The sequence below is a fragment of the Vipera ursinii genome, assembly GCF_947247035.1.
Source record: "Vipera ursinii genome assembly, chromosome: 2".
In the NCBI taxonomy this organism is placed as follows: domain Eukaryota; kingdom Metazoa; phylum Chordata; class Lepidosauria; order Squamata; family Viperidae; genus Vipera; species Vipera ursinii.
In genome coordinates, this window is record NC_139513.1 from 245,075,527 (window position 1) to 245,092,428 (window position 16,902).

Genomic DNA, 16,902 nt, shown 5'->3' on the forward strand with positions numbered 1-16,902 from the left:
CAGGGCTCAGTGGAAGCGCCAGGATCAGCACCACGCTCCAGCTGGAGCTCAGTGCTGATCCTGGCACTTCTGCTGAGCCCAGAAGAAGCGCCAATCAGCTGAAATGTTGCAGCTTCTCCAGGGTCTTGTGATTTACATTCAGATGCTTGGCAACTGATTCATATTTATGACGATCACAGTGTCCCAGGGTCATGTGAAGTGACCAAAACCTGCTGCAACCACCCAGCAAATAAGGGGAATAAAAACCAAACACCACCCACCCCATTCCCGCTGCCAATCCTCAACAGAAATGTTCACAACAATGAAAACCTCGGACAGGAGGAAGAATGCTGCTGGGCGGGCAGGCAGGTGTCTTGCTCGGCTCTGGCTTGGGGAGCACTTTTTTTAGTGCCATTGTAACTTTGAACAGTCACTAAGCGAACTGTTGTAAGTTGAGGACTACCTGTACTTTTTTTTTGGTCATCAAGTTTTTGACACCTTGCTAGGCGACTGGTGGTACTCAGATGTTGCCATATCCTAAAAGTGGTATAATAGGTGAAAAGGTTGAAAAGCCTTGACCTACAGGGTTAATTATAACTACGTCTTAAATAATTCCATTGTATTCTACAGCTTTGCAATATGGTGATCAAACAGGAATGTGGAAAAAAATCTCATTTTGTGTCTGCAACTGTTGTGTGGCTGCCTCAAAACATTTTAGAAACCCTTTTAACCTTGAAACACAAGAACAGGAAGTGCTCTGCTTTATGCTTGGAACATTTTGAAATTATTCAGAGTGGTCCAGTATATTTTTCAAATTCCTGGTTCTCACTTGAAAAGGGATGATTCGCAATATTTCATGCAGGGAAGAGTTGGAAACTCAATTGTGCATCTTTAATATCAATTATTTTTCCTGCTATTGTAATTGGCAGTTGAGCTCTTTAGTGTCATATGTCTTCTTTTACACAATACTTCTGTATCAACCTGCACATGAACACTGTAAAAATAAGGATGTGGAAGCAAAAGCAAAAAATAATCATGTGGCCATGCATACTAAAAATAAAACTGTAGGTTTAGATCTTTAAATGGGTCCTTGAATTATTATATTTCCATAACAGAAAATATTCTCTGTTTTCTGAAAAGCTGCTTAAATTGGATTTATAGTTGACTTTGACTCAAGGAAATTTTTTGATAGATAGATAGATAGATAGATAGATAGATAGATAGATAGATAGATAGATAGATAGATAGATACTGATACTTGACATTAATAAACCTGATCATTGAAGGAAGACCATACCATTGTGCTTTATCTTAGAAACAAAATATATATAGTTAAATCGTATCATGACTGTTACATAACTATTTTTTTTTGTAGTTTTTGTGCAGTCCTTGAAGGAAGTGAAAATGACATGAGATTTGTATACTGTGCTGCTTGTATATGCTACATGCTCAATAGTTGGTCAGGAATGGATACAAAGAAAGCCATTGACTATATTAGAAGAAGCATGGTAAGTTTTGCCAAGTGTCACTTGATTAAAATGTTTCTTGTATCCTGTACTTAAAAAGCCATTATATTGTTTCTCATGAGCATCCCTGATTTATTGCAATATGGCTTTTCCCCAAAATTATATTACTGAATATAATTACTGAATCCAAATTATATCATAGAAATAATATTTAGCTATTTCTTGAATGAATAGTTTAATGAGTAGTCTTTAGTTCACAGGTCGGCAACCTGCGGCTCCGGAGCCGCATGCGGCTCTTTGAGCCGTCTCTTGCGGCTCCCAGCCGCCCGGTGCGCGCGCACCTCTTCCAACGGGCAGTGGTGCGCGCGCACCTCTCCAAATGGAGAGTGGCACCGCCCGTTTGGAGAGGTGCACGCGCACCTCCCCGAATGGGCGGAGGTGCGCGCGCACCTCCCCAAACCTTTGGAGAGGTGCGCGCGTACCTCCGCGCGAATGGGCAGCGGTGCCGCTCTTTGAGGAAGCTGCCGCGGCCCGTCTGTGAAGCTGCCGAAAGCGGCAGCTTAGCAGACGGGCCGCGGCAGCTTCCGCAAAGAGCGGCGCCCCTGCCCATTCCGAGAGGTGCGCGCGCACCTCTCCGAACGACCGGAGGTGCGCGCGCACCTCCCCAAACCTTTGGGGAGGTGCGCGCGTACCTCCGCGCGAACGGGCAGCGGTGCCGCTCTTTCAGGAAGCTGCCGCTTTCGTAAACTGCCGTAAACTGAGCGCCCACGCAGCCTTCTCCCCTGAGGTGCGCAAATGGCGGCCGAGGCGCTCCGACGGGCCGGCGAGCGAGCGAGCGGGCGGCCTTGGGTCTCCGCCCCACTCCGGGGCTCACCTTCACGCGGCTCACGCTGGCCTCGAGCCGCAGCTGTTGCACCACTTTCTTCATAGCGGCTACGTTGGAGGCGCCGGACATGGCCCCCTCCCTCCCTCACTCCCTCACGCCACTTCACTCCGAGCGACGCCGAACCCGTAAAAACGCCGCCGCTGGCAACGGGGTGGGGCGGGGGAGGTTGTGTTTTTTTTTTTTTTTTTGCTTCTCGGAACTTTCGGACAAGTTTCCGGCGCTTGGAAAACTCCCCCGCCTATAGACTCTCGAGACGGGCGGGAGTTGGGAGTGGTGGCGGGGGGGGAGGGGGGAGGAAAGACTCGTGCGCAGCAGCGCGCGCTGGCGGGCTCCCTGCGCAAACTCGGCCGGGCGCTTCCCCCCCCCCCGAAGCGGAAGTCGAAGTTGCCCGTTGGAAATTAAGTTTGAGAAGCTGAGCGGGCGGGGCTTCCCGTCCCGTCTCGAGCGGCAGGAGAGGAGAGGAGGCCGGCGGGGGGTGGGGGGATCGGCAGCCGCGCAACGAACTTTCCTCAGTTTCCTCGCTAAAGTCCCTTGGGGCGTCGGCCGCGTGTCGTCGGTCGGGAAGGCAGGCTTTGTACTGCTGCAACAGTTGGGGGACGTAACTGCTGGGAAAACAACAACAACGACAACTCCACGCTTTCGGCAGCTTCCTTAAAGAGCGGCGCCGCTGCCCCTTCGCACGGAGGTACGCGCGCACCTCCCCAAAGGTTTGGGGAGGTGCGCGCGCAACTCCGGTCGTTCGGAGAGGTGCGCGCGCACCTCTCGGAATGGGCAGGGGCGCCGCTCTTTGCGGAAGCTGCCGCGGCCCGTCTGCTAAGCTGCCGCTTTCGGCAGCTTCACAGACGGGCCGCGGCGGGCTTCCTGAAAGAGCGGCACCGCTGCCCATTCGCGCGGAGGTACGCGCGCACCTCCGGTCGTTCGGAGAGGTGCGCGCGCACCTCTCGGAATGGGCAGGGGCGCCGCTCTTTGCAGACGGGCCGTCGCCATCGGGCAACCGGGAACCGGTTCCATCTCATTTTTAAAAAAATGGCAGCCGCGTGCGTCCGCGCATGCGCAAAAAACCTTTTTGCGCATGCGCGTGCATGGACACACGCACGCGGCTCCCTCTTTTTTTAATTTGTGATGGAACCGGTTCCCAGTGGCTCTTTTTCTTTTTTAGGTTGCCGACCCCTGCTTTAGTTTAACCATAAATAATAATATAACTGCCACACAACATCCCACTTTAATAATTGTTGATCAAAAAGACAAAAAAGTCTGGATAGTGGACATTAAAATAGCTGGACACCGCAAAATGGAAGAGAAAATCACAAAATGTAAAAATCTGCAAATAGAATGATGGTGGCAAAAGAAAGCAGAGATAGTACCAATGGTAAAAAGTGCTTTGGATGCAATTCCAAAACACCTAAAGCATCACTTGAATACCATTGGCATTGACAAAATCACCATCAGACAGTTGCAAAAGGCAGCTTACAATCTGCGACAATACTTTTAATATTATTCATCAACATCTGCCTATCCCAGATCTTTGTCAATAGGTGGACAAAAATGCCAAATCCAAGACTAAACATCTGGCTGACTTTGTGACCAACCGTAATACATATACCACCAAACAGCTATATATGATATAGATTCATAGGGATGCTACAGTGTGTATTCTTCTATTACTAGTAAAATACATAAACGTCCTATCCTTTTTCCCTCAAATCTTAGTAACCTCTGTTGGAGAAACTAGCACCTGCTTTTTAGTGACTATTGAGTTTCCCTTTTAATTTATTTTTAGAATTTTTAATTTTTTTAAGATGAAATATGTTTTTACAAAACATGTTTAAAATAGCATAGTTTTTTTAGAGTATGATTACCTGAATTCATAAATTTAAATTCTGTTTTGGATAGTATATTCTACAGGCATGCAATAGACATATTGTAATATCTACAACAGTAGATACTATTGTCTACTATGTAAACATTGTAATATTTAGCTTTTGTGAAAGTTGAGTTGTAATATTTTTAAATGTCTGGTTTACAAAATAAAGAAGACCAAAACCATCTGCTCAAATTTAATGTAATACATACTATTTAACTGTAATTACAGTGGTGGAATTCTCCTCCATAATATAGTGGGTATATATACTGAAACCTTCATGAGCTGAAATTGCATGATCCCTAACATGTGAACTTGCCGTTTCTTAGGCATAGCTGCCCTAAGCTGTTTTTCTTTCTGTTCCGATTCAGTAATGTCTGATTCTCAGAGATTGTCTAGATAGGTCCCGACTTTTTTTTCTTGGCAAGGTTTTTCAGAAGTGATTTGCCATTGCTTCCTTCCTAGGGCTGAGAGAGTGACTGGCCCAAAGTCACTCAGCTGATTTTTTAGTCTAATGTGGGACTTGAACTCAAGGTCTCCCAATTTCTACCTGATGCTTTTACTACATCAAACTGGCTGCTTATAGAGAAGCTCAAAAGCCCTCGGATTGTAGTAATGCTACAAATGTTCAGCCTTATAGATTGTAATAAGTCTATCTAGATGTTTCAGTCTGCAACCAGAAGCTTTCATGGAAAGACAGGGCTCTGATAGATAAGATTTATTGCAGATACAAAATAGTTATAATAATGAAGATAAAGAGTCTAAAAAAATCTCACTGTAGATGTGTCCCTCCAGGATTAAATTCTTTTTAATTTTTCTGTTGAATGTTATTGCTTGACATTTGTTGTAATAGACTGCATGCAGTCTTTTTCTCTGATTGGGCTATTGATAGCCTTGGTACTATGTTTACCTAATGATTCAGTCCCAGGTTTCTTCTTAAGTTGTTAGCTCTAGCTTTCTCATGAATTCCTTTAATAAAAGAAATAATTTTGTGAATAGTGAAGAATCTGGAATGCTTATTTTTAATTCTGATGTGATTTGGGAAAACTTTGAATAACTAAAATATTTCTAGACCAGGGGTAGGCAACCTTGGCTCTTTTATGACTTGTGGACTTCAACTCCCAGAATTCCTGAGTCAGCTGACTCAGGAATTCTGGGAGTTGAAGTCCACAAGTCATGAAAGAGCCAAGGTTGCCTACCCCTGGTCTAGATTGTGACCCTGGAGAATGAGAAAATTGTACAGTTGATTTGGCACTTCGAAAATGATGTATGCTTCAAAATAATGATGTTGAACATCTGATAGGACTTCTGTGTTTTTTCTTAATTAAGATTAAAACACAGGATAAAGGAGTCAGCATTTTAACTGATAGGCAGAAATAAATGCTTGAAATTATTCAATTCAATTTAATATAAAGTGCTTATTAAATAAAGATACTGAACTTAATTTGAATTCATTTCAAGTAGTTGTCTTTCCAAGGTCTGATATTTTGAGTCCCATTTCATTACATTGGAAACCAAATATAATTGAGGCAGATGATTATCATTGATGTTGATTTCTAGGTTATGAATAACATATTTATTTATCAGACTTATATTCCATCTTTATTTGGTGTATATAATGTCCCCTCCTCCTATTTTCCACAAAAATAACCCTGAGATTTGGATAGGCCAAGACAAGGCAGGCTGTCTAAGGGACGACTAGCATTCATGATCTCCTGGTTTCTAGTCTGGCACTTTAACCACTACACTGACTCTTTATTTATTTGAATAAAGGCTCTTTATACAAGGCAAAATAGATGTCATTGTTAGAGAACTACTACACAAAGATGTTTGTTTGTTTCACCATATCTTATGTTACTGTGCAAAAGAAAGGCCTGTTAGTATTTAATATCAATTTGTGTAGGCAATACAAATTGGCATGCTGCTGAAATACATAGAGCTGGGTAATCAGTTGTTATTTTGACCAGACAAATATTATTTTAAGGTAATATTTTATTGGCTTGAATCTAAATATGTCATTGCACAAGCAAAAGCCATTTTACGATTTGCTGAAAGAAAGTCATATATTGTGTGATTCAGTTGGTGTAGAATCTCTTTCCCTCAGGTTTCTGCATTCACTCACTGCATTCTAGTATACACTCACATACTAGTATACTACTACTACTGCTGCTCCTTGTACCTGTGTCAGGGTGGAGGATTCCATTGGAGGAATCCTGAATCTCAGATAAACTATACAAGACAGGTGAATACACTGGGAAGATGGGACGAGAAAGCATTTTTCTTATAGATATTTAAATCCAAGCAGAAAGTTACTTTAATTCCTAGATTTTAAAAACAAAATTCAATCTTTCACAAAGTTAATATTACTGTTTCCTCTAGTGATTGCCCTTAAAAAGTTAGATTTTTCCCCCTTTAGAATTAAAAGTTCAATTTGCCTGATGCAACATTAAAAAAAGGACTGTCTATTAAAAAATTACTTTGCCAATTTATTTTTGTTTTTTCAGTCATATGATAATGGTCTTGCCCAAGGAGCAGAACTTGAATCGCATGGTAAGGTAATTTTTTGGTCTAAACATTTTTTAAAAAGTGTTTGTGGGCATCTGATTGAGCTTGACTTCTGTCCCGGTGCTGGTAAAATGTGAAAATTCTATTTTGAGGATTATTATGAGAAATGGGGAAAAAACCCTAATTTTTCATTGAGAACAGCTGGCTTCTCCCATATTGGGATTGCAGTTTCTTCAGTGTCATGCTTGCTACAACTATATGCAGTTTTTGCTTCCATATACATTGTGAAATAACAGCTATGTTTTCAAAGTTGGATGAATATGAACCAATTAAAGTCATCTGGAGACAGTTGTAACAGTTACAACATGTAGGAGGCTACCTTAAAAGATTAAATAAATTCATGGAGGAAAAAGCTATTAGTGTCAGTAGTTGTTTGACAACATTCATAGTAGATGATAGTTCATGTAAATTAAATCTTACTAGTAATTCCATAAAGACTGTAAACATATTGAAGAGAGTATCCCCCATGTTATAGGTGGCTCTACTTTTTGTGGTATTGCATCATTGTGCCTGATGGGTAAACTTGAGGAAGTCTTCTCTGAAAAGGAACTGAACAGAATAAGGAGATGGTGTATTATGAGGCAACAGAATGGTTATCAAGGAAGACCCAACAAGCCCGTAGATACCTGTTATTCATTTTGGGTAGGAGCAACTCTTAAGGTAATTTAAAAGTACAAATAAGACTTTAGAATCTATAGTCTGCTTATTCTATATTAGTAGTTTTATTGTGCCAACAGTAGACAAGCTTCTAAGTTTTTAATCAGGCTTGATGATTAAAATTTCTGATTAAAATGTATGAATGAGCAGGAAGAAGGGAAGTGGGAAAAGGAGGGAAGTGGAAGAAGGAAGGAAGTGTGTAGTGGGGTGCCCCGGGGCTCTGTTCTGGGCCCAGTGCTTTTCAACATCTTCATCAATGATTTGGATGAAAGGATAAATGGAGAACTCATCAAATTTGCAGACGACACCAAGCTGGCAGGAATAGCCAACACTCCAGAAGATAGGCTTAAGATACAGAAGGATCTTGACAGACTTGAACATTGAGCGCTATCTAACAAAATGAAATTCAGTGGTGAAAAAAGTAAGGTTCTACATTTAGGCAAGAAAAACCAAATGCACAGGTATAGTATAGATGGTGCCTTGCTCAATAGTAGCAACTGTGAGAGGGATCTCAGAGTCCTAGTGGACAATCACTTAAATATGAGCCAGCAATGTGCTGCAGCTGCCAAAAAAGCCAACACAGTACTAGGCTGCATTAACAGAGGAATAGAATCAAGATCATGTGAAGTGTTAATACCACTTTACAATGCCTTGGTCAGGCCAAACTTGGAATACTGCATCCAGTTTCGATTACCACAATGTAAAAAAGATGTTGAGACTCTAGAAAGAGTACAGAGAAGAGCAACAAAGATGATTAGGGAACTGGAAGTTAAAACATATAAGGAATGGTTGCTGGAATTGGGTATGTGTAGTTTAATGAAGAGAAGGGTGAGGGGTGACATGATAGCAGTGTTCCAATATCTCAGGGGTTGCCTCAAAGAAGAGAGAGTCAAGCTATTCTCCAAAGCGCCCGAAGGCAGAACAAGAAGCAATGGATGGAAACTAATCAAGGAGAGAAGCAACCTAGAACTAAGGAGAAACTTCCTGACAGTTAGAACAATTAATCAGTGGAACATCCTGCCTCCAGAAGCTGTGAATGCTCCAACACTGGAAGTTTTTAAGAAGAGACTGGACAGCCATTTGTCTGAAATGGTATGGGGTTTCCTACCTGAGCAGGGAGTTGGACTAGATGACCTTCAAGGTCCCTTCCAACTTTATTATTATTATAAGAAAGGGGAAAACTTGTAGCTGATTTTTGAGTAATATTTATTAGTTTGAGGCTGTCAGTTTAGCATTTAATATAAATGTTACATCATCATTTAGTTTTAAATGTTCCTCATGAGAAATTGCTTTATTGTAATGTTTCTGAGGTGTTTTGAATATGATTAATTTTTATTTCAGCTTCTGAAAATATTTCAGTACACGAACTATGAAAAAAACAGAAATTACATTTTATCAACCCAAGATCGCCTTGTTGGTGGATTTGCTAAGTGGCCAGATAGTCATCCAGGTATTTTCAGTTTTTTGCTTACTTGATCATTTATGACAACAAAAAGATTGTCTTAAAACAGTGCTAGATGTAAAGGAAATAGGAATGTTTCCTAGAATAAAACAAATTTTGGTCTCTAATTTTTCAAAAGATAAATGAAGTGTTTTGTAGAATCTCTCAGGCAGAATTCTGTATAAGTAATCATGCTTATCATATGGATTAATAATCAATTTTAAAAGGGAAAGCAGTGTAAGAATAAATGAATAGTTATCACAATGGAAGGAAATGGGACTCAGGTATTTGTACAATACAGGATAATCTGGAATTGGATCATCAGTGATATAGTCAAATTAAGGTGCAACTCCAGATGACTAAGGAGACTCAAATGGATTATAAACAGCTTGTTTTTTCAAAGTCTTTGAAAGGTTAATAAAAGAACAATTTAGAAAATACAAAATGATGTATATGGTGACCGAAAAAAAAGAATATGCACACTGGTAGGTATTATTTAGGAAAGAAGTAAGTTTGTGCTAAAGCTTAAGACATTTTGCAGTATAACAAAAAGCACAAGTTTCTTGTTTGAGGTTTTAGATCATAGAATAAAGATTGAACTATTGAAGTTTTAAAACCTGTTATTGTGGGGTAGCATTTAGAATACCATACAATTTCTCTAATGTAATCACCATCTCAAAAATATCAGAACATTCTACAAATCCTAAAAGTGGCTGTTCTGGGACACTGTTGGCATTAACCAGACCCTGAATTTATCTACAGTAGGGACCATACACTAAAATTAATAAGCAGTGCCAGGACAAAAACCTGATGTGATACGATTGCATTTATGTGTAATTAAACTTAAGTATAGGGAATTACATTCTCATATCTATTCAGTAATTTCCCCCTTCTGTTGTAATAACTAATATTTGGTAAGAAGCTCAAATGTTTTTGAGTTTCATGCTGTTCTTAAAGCCTGAATTTACAGGCTTCTGTTCTCAACTTCTGAATATCTGAAATCTCATCTGCCAGGGAAAAAAAAACTATTGTATTATAAGGTAAAGGTAAAGGTTCCCCTGCACATGCGTGCTAGTCGTTTCCGACTCTAGGGGCCGGTGCTCATCTCCATTTCAAAGCCGAAGAGTCAGCGCTTGTCAGAGGATGTCTCCGTGGTCATGTGGCTGGCATGACTAGACGCCAAAGGCGCACGGAACGCTGTTACCTTCCCACCGTAGTGGTCCCTATTTTTCTACTTGCATTTTTACGTGCTTTCGAACTGCTAGGTTGGCAGAAGCTGGGACAAGTAACAGGCGCTCACTCTGTTACGCGGCACTCGGGATTCGACCCACCAAACTGCCGACCTTCTGATCGACAGGCTCAGCGTCCTAACCCACTGAGCCACCACGTCTCCTATTGTATTATATTATAATTTAATTCTCAATAGATTTTTTAGAGTAAGTTAGATTTTTTTCAAATTTGATTAAAATACAGTACTGGCTGATGAATGAACTGCAAACAAATAGAACATCTGGGGGAAATGCAAGAGAAAAGAGATTGGGTGACCTTTCCAAAACAGAAATTTAAAGTGCTTTTATATTTTGAAGTCCGGAGTACTGAAACTTTGAATTCCAGGTCCTGGGGATCAAATAATTGATGGAACTATTGCTGTTATGTCCTCTTTGAGATTTTTGGGATTCAACAGCTTTTTGGGAAGCTTTTCAGTTGGGACAAATGTAAGGTTTTCCTTTGGGGAGTAAAAATCAGATACATAAGTATAGAAATGTGGAGACTTTATGTGATGGCAATGTATGTAAGAAAGATGTGGAAGTACTAGTTATACCTACTAGTTACAAATGAGGGACAGTGTAATGCAACAGCAAAAAACCCATGCAATCCTGTGCTCCATTAACAATAGATGCCATATTGCATCCAGATTGTGGGATTAATCTGTACTGATCAAGCTACTTTGTCCAATGCATTTCAAAAGGGACATGGAGCTGCTGGAACAGGTTCAGAGGAGAGATACCAAAATATAGAAACCAAAGCCTCTAAGGAATAGCTTAATGAGCTTGGTATGTTTTACTTGTTATAAAAAGGAATGAAGTGGAGATATGATTGCAATCTACAGGTACAGGCAATCTTTGACTCATGATCACATATGAGACCAGAATTTCTGTTGCTAAGCAAGGCAGTTATTAAGGGAGTCAGATTGGATTTTAAAACTTGTTTTTGCCATAGTTGTAAAGCAAATCACTGCAATTGTTAAGTGAATCATGCTTCCCCCATTGATTTTGCTTGTCGAAGGCTGACTGGGAGGGTCATAAGAGGCAATGAAATCACCCCAAGACTCTGCAACTGTCATCAATACATGCCGGTTGCCAAGCACCCAAATTTTGATCATGTGACTGTGAGGATGCTATCACAGTTGTAACTGCGAGAACCGGTTGTAAATCACTTTTTTCACTGCTGTTGTAACTTTGAATGGTCACTAAACCAATGGTCATAAGTCAAGGACTATCTTTAGGGTTATCACATGCAAAAAACATCAAAGATATTCTGTGTTGAAACCCAGAGTGTGATAGATCAAGTCACTAAATTAAAAGAAATGAAATTTAGGGTACATATTAACAGAAATTTCCCATCAGGGCTGTTAAGCAGTAGAATAGTCTGGTCTTGCTAGACGTTTTTAGATGGCAGTTCTGTGGCCAATATTCTGGAAAGGTTTAAAAGTTTTCCTCAGGAAACAGGAAAAGGTCTACAAGAACCCTTCCAATTCATACATTCTGTTCTCTATGCCAGCGTTCAGCACAGAATGTATGAACTGAATTTTCTAGCACTAACTCAAGGCTTTGTGAAGATTTGTGATGTATTGGCTAATCTTAGAAAGCTAAGCAGGGTTGGACCTGCTAGACTGGAAAGTTAAAATTAACATCCAAGAAGAAAGTAGTGGTAAACCACTTCTATTTTGTTGCCAAGAAAACTAAAGGGATATATTCATACTCACCAGGAGTCAAACGTGGCTTGAAAGACATGGTATACACATGTAGAATTTCCTTGGAATCATGCAGTCATTTTGCACCCTGGCTTTGAAGAAAAACCCCAGGAACTATGAGCAGAATCTGAAAAAAAACCCACCCTAAAGTATTTTCTAAACCTTTTGATGATTAAATATTATTTTGAGGCTTTAAATCAAATTGTTTTGTATTTGTCCATATCAGAATGTTAAATGTTGACTATATTGGACAATTGTCTCTGTTTTTATTTCTTAGAAAGTTTGAAAGCATGTTTACAAGTTTTGCAAGATTGTGTGAGTTAACCATACCATTGGTAAACACATGAATAAACATGTAAGATCTGCAGGGATCTTACTAGGAAGTTCAGATGTTCTTTTCATGAAGATTTCTAACTGAATTCATATGCTGGCACTAATTATGCTGAATTCAGCTTTTATTAACAATATAAACTTTGCTTCTTGCAATTATTAGACTCTTTCCCATACTTGCTGAAGTCCTTGGTGAAGAGTCAAGTCTTCCAGGCTGTTTTAAACACCACCAGCATGGCTACTATCTGGATCTCAGAGGGAACTTAATTCCATAAGGCAGGTGCTACTACTTAAAAGGTGCACTTCCAGGGTCCTGCCAGATGGCATTGTTTAATTAAAGGAATTCAGAGTGTGCCAATACTGCCAGATTAAATGCAGATGTTATGAGAGACAGGTGATCCCTCAAGTACTAGCCCCTGTACTTTGTAGGGCAGGGATCTTCAAACTTGGCCCTTTTATGACTTGTGGACTTCAACTCCCAGAATTCCTCAGCTAGGCACGCTGGCTGAGGAATTGTGGGAGTTGAAGTCCACAAGTCATAAAAGGGCCAAGCTTGAAGACCCCTGTTGTAGGGCTTTATAGAAATGACCAACACCTTGAATTGCAGCAGGAAGCAAGCGAGCAACAGTGCAGCTCATGAAGCAGCTGTTACATGGGCATACTGAGACATGCCTATGACTGCAGGGGCATTCTGTCCAAGTGAAGCTTCCAGGTGGTCTTCAACAGCACTCGCATGTACTGTAGAGCATATGTTGCAGTAGTGAAGCCCAAACAGTGGCCAAACGGAAGATATTTTTCTGTTATATTCTGAAAACTTTTAATAATGGATCTACATGTTGGCATTTGAGAGAGAAAAATCCAGCTATAATACTTAGCATTGAATTTCTCAGCCTGTGATGCATTAGAGCTCTAAAATCACTGAGTGATTTTGGGCCCTTCACTTGTCATTCAGCCCAATCTACCTCAAATGCTTATGGTTTTATAAGAAATAGAAGGAAAGAAAGAGTCCCACATATGCTGTCTTGAGCTGAAAAAAAGGTAGAATATAAACAAACCTTCATGCTGTATTCTCTAAGCTTGGCCTATTAAAGGACATTTTTTCAAAATATGTAGTTGTGTGTCTGAGGCTTTCTTCATTATTTACTTTCAGTGGAAAGAGTTTAGAAAATAATAGGTTATTATTGTATTATCCTGTACCTATGTGTGTATAGTACAGGTAGTCCTCAAGTTATGACCACAATTGAGCCCAAAATTTATGTTGCTAAGTGAAACATTTGTTAAGTGAGTTTGCCCCATTTTACGACTTTTCTTGCCACAGTTGTTAAGTGAATCATTGCATTTGTTAAGTTATAACATGGTTATTTGGTGAATCTGGCTTCCCCATTGACTTTACTTGTCAGAAGGCCACAAAAGGTGATCGCGTGTCCCCGGGACACTGCCACTGTCATAAATATGAACCGGTTGCCAAGGATCTGAATTTTGATCATGTCCCCATGGGGATGCTGCAACAGTTGTAAATGTGAAAAATGGTCATAAGCCACTTTTTCCAGTGTCGTCGTAATTTTAAACGGTCATTAAAGGAACTGTTGTAAATCGAGGACTACCTGTGTACGTATCTCTCAGACATACACCCTCATTTCTGGTTTCCCCTTCTTAGATGCTCTTCATGCCTACTTTGGGATTTGTGGCCTGTCTTTAATGGGTGAGTCTGGCATTCGAAAGGTTCATCCTGCCCTGAATGTAAGCACAAGGACCTCAGAACGCCTTCAACACCTTCATCAGATCTGGACAACCCAGGACTCTAATCAGTCTTCAGAGGAAGTGCACAGTGCCACATGACTGAGACTCCATTTGAGCTTGGTAGCATAACTGTAGCCCAAGGTTCAAAGCCATGTATAACCGATGTGCTCTTTTAAAGTACTGGTATCATAGAATCAAATTCATATACTGGCATCAACTGACAGCTTCTGGATTGGACTTTTTTTTTTTTAAATTGCTTGCCTTTACAAATGCAAAGATAGAAGATTGGTTTCAGAGAAAGATCTTCAAAGCGAGATGAGTTAATTCTACTTTATTATTTTAAACAGTGCAATGGCAAACTTATGATATAAAGAAACTTCAAAATGACCTTACATATTTTCATACTAAATATCTTGAAATTAGTGATACGTATGTAATATGGACATATGGAATCTTATAAATTAAGTCTCAATTGCTAAAAGGTATTCTTTAAGATAGACAATAATTGTATAATCTTTGTAAAAAAAATAAAATTATTTTATTCATCATGTACTGTATTTATTTGGGGGGCACCTTAATTTAGAATTATACAGTTTGAAGAGTTCATTTGGGCCATCAGTTCCAGTCATTTGTTAAGTATAGCAGTCTCCAGTAGTGGCCAAAATTGTGAAAACCTTTTGGGAAAAGTATTTTTGAGGCTTGATGGCTAATAACACCACTTTATTTTGGAGTAGTACCATAACATTATATATCAGTGGAAAGATAATTTAATCAAGAATGTAATGCAACATAGTTTGTTCAATTATTTGTACTGTATTCTATGAAAAGTTATAGCCAAATAACCAGAAAAAGGAAGCACAACTTGCTTGAGTTGATATCAGGTAGCTTTCCTTCATCTGATTGTAGCCAATGAGCATGAGTGTTTAGAGAGCCAATCAGGTGTTATCCTGTTTTGGCAATGAGCCAATCAGATCGCAGTAGGATTCAGTGATTGATGTCATGTATTGAAGCTGAGAGGGGGACATCTGTCAGTGTGTTATGTGATTGCTATCAAGTTGGTTGGGTTTTTTGTGTTCTTTCATTTAGTGAGCTTGTAAAACGTAATAAAATTAAAGTAATGGTGCAAAGAGTTGACTCCTTGCCCAGAAAGCGATGTAAAATAGTATTATTAAGTGAACAAGGCTACAGTTATAAAGGAAATTAGAAGAAAAATTGGTGGAAACTTAACCAAAGGTGGCATTTCTAACCAAAGGTGGCATTTCTACTGTATGCTTTTCCCAAAAGGTTTCCACAATTTTGGCCACTACTTAGACAGTACCTATGTGTTTGATTTTTGTTTCCCAAATGTACCATTTTGTCTTTGTTGAATTACTTGTTATTTTCATCCCAGGTCTCTAATCCAGTAATCCTCAAGGTGTTCATTGCTAGTTTCTTCCATGAAGCTCTTTGTTTAATTTCAGCAGTACAAAATATATTTGTGAATTTTGCTTTTGCTTGTCACTCTTGTCTGCTGAGCTTGCTTCTTTGCTTGACTCTCTTCCTGTTGGAACAGTGCTTCCTCTGACAGCTATTCTTGCTGTTTCTTTGATTTCATAAACTGTTATCTGTTATGGGTCCACTCACTGCTCTAATCCTCGTTTCTGCTACAAACTTCTAGGTCAGGGGTTCAGCAACCTGAAACAGTGAAAGAGCCACTCGGAACTGGTTCCCTCACAAAAGGAAAAACTGGGAGCCGCAAAAAAATGTGTGCACATGTGCATACATGCGCGCATGCGCAGAACAGGGTTTGACTAAAGAGTGGAGCCAAGGCGAGATATGCACCTACCCTTCATATTTGAATTGATTGGTTGAACTTTTTTAGTCCCACTTTTTTTTTTGGACTGCACATGGCGAGGACTGGGAGCCGCAGGAGATGGCTGAAAGAGCCGCATGCGGCTCCGGAGCCGCGGGTTGCAGACCTGTTATATTCAGGGAGGGAAGCAACCATTCCACACACATTAGTAACAGTTGCAGTCCTTTGCAGGTCTTGTCAGTTCATTTTCACTTCTTAAGGCACTATTCATACTAAGTCCTTGACTAAAAAGGTAAATTTATGAAACATTCTCCCTTATACAGTAAATTATCTTATTGAACCCCATTGACAGTTCATATTTGGCCTCTTTCTTCATTTGCTTTTTACAAGTTGAATTTTAAATAACAGTAGGAGTACTACAGTTTTAATTGAGGTTTCATATAGTTAAGGTATATTGTGTTATCTCAAAAAAAATGCTGTTATTCTCAGGATCTTTCTAATATACCAAATATTGTGACTTGCTACAGAAAGTTGCACAGATGGTCCAACCCATGATACATTTAGAAATTTCTCACTTTGCATTCTGCTTTCTGAATGTTTTACTTTTGTAAACTTGTACTTCACAACTACAAGAGTGAAAACAGCAGGCCACTTTATTATTTTTCTGGCTCTGAAGGAAGATAGCACATAGCTCATCTTAACAAGTAAAAGCAACTGCATGAAAAGTCATTCTCTTTTACCTTTTTTTGGACCTTGATTAGTCTAGTCTGCTGTAAACAACTGATACTATTCACTATTTACTTGGACTGTCTGGTAAAGTTCAGTTTTTTTTATTATAAATAACTCAAGGCAGCAAACATTCGTAATATTTCTTCCTCATATTTTCTGAACAACAACATCCCTGAAAGTGGGTTAGCTGAAAAAGTGACTGACCCAAGATCACCCAGTCATCTTACATGACTAAGATGGGACTAGAATTCATAAGTCTTCTGGTTTCTAGCCCGGCCCCTTAGCACTAGACCAGGGGTGTCAAACTCAATTTCATTGAGGGCCGCATCAGCATTGCGGTTGCCCTCAGGGGACCGGGTGGGTGTGGCCTACTGGGTGGGCATGACTAGAGTACGTATGGCCTACTGGGTGGGCGTGGCCAGCTCTACATCGTTCGCATCAAGGGTGCCTATGGGGGCCTGGGCAGGAGTGGGACAAATCTG

The 16,902-nt window shown here is 40.1% G+C and overlaps 1 protein-coding gene across 4 annotated transcripts in view; it reads left to right on the forward strand.

Annotated features, from left to right (window-relative positions):
• PGGT1B (protein geranylgeranyltransferase type I subunit beta) overlaps positions 1–14,441 on the forward strand; it is a 30,389-nt gene extending 15,948 nt beyond the window's left edge. For all 4 annotated transcript variants that reach the window (XM_083355517.1, XM_083355516.1, XM_083355518.1 and 1 more), the window contains 5 exons: positions 1,355–1,487; positions 6,697–6,742; positions 7,233–7,417; positions 8,756–8,864; positions 13,817–14,441. In XM_083355517.1, coding sequence (XP_083211643.1) covers positions 1,355–1,487; positions 6,697–6,742; positions 7,233–7,417; positions 8,756–8,864; positions 13,817–13,998 — 655 coding nt within the window. In that variant the 3' untranslated portion in view covers positions 13,999–14,441. The remainder of the gene's footprint in view (positions 1–1,354; positions 1,488–6,696; positions 6,743–7,232; positions 7,418–8,755; positions 8,865–13,816) is intronic.
• Positions 14,442–16,902: the final 2,461 nt, after the last annotated feature.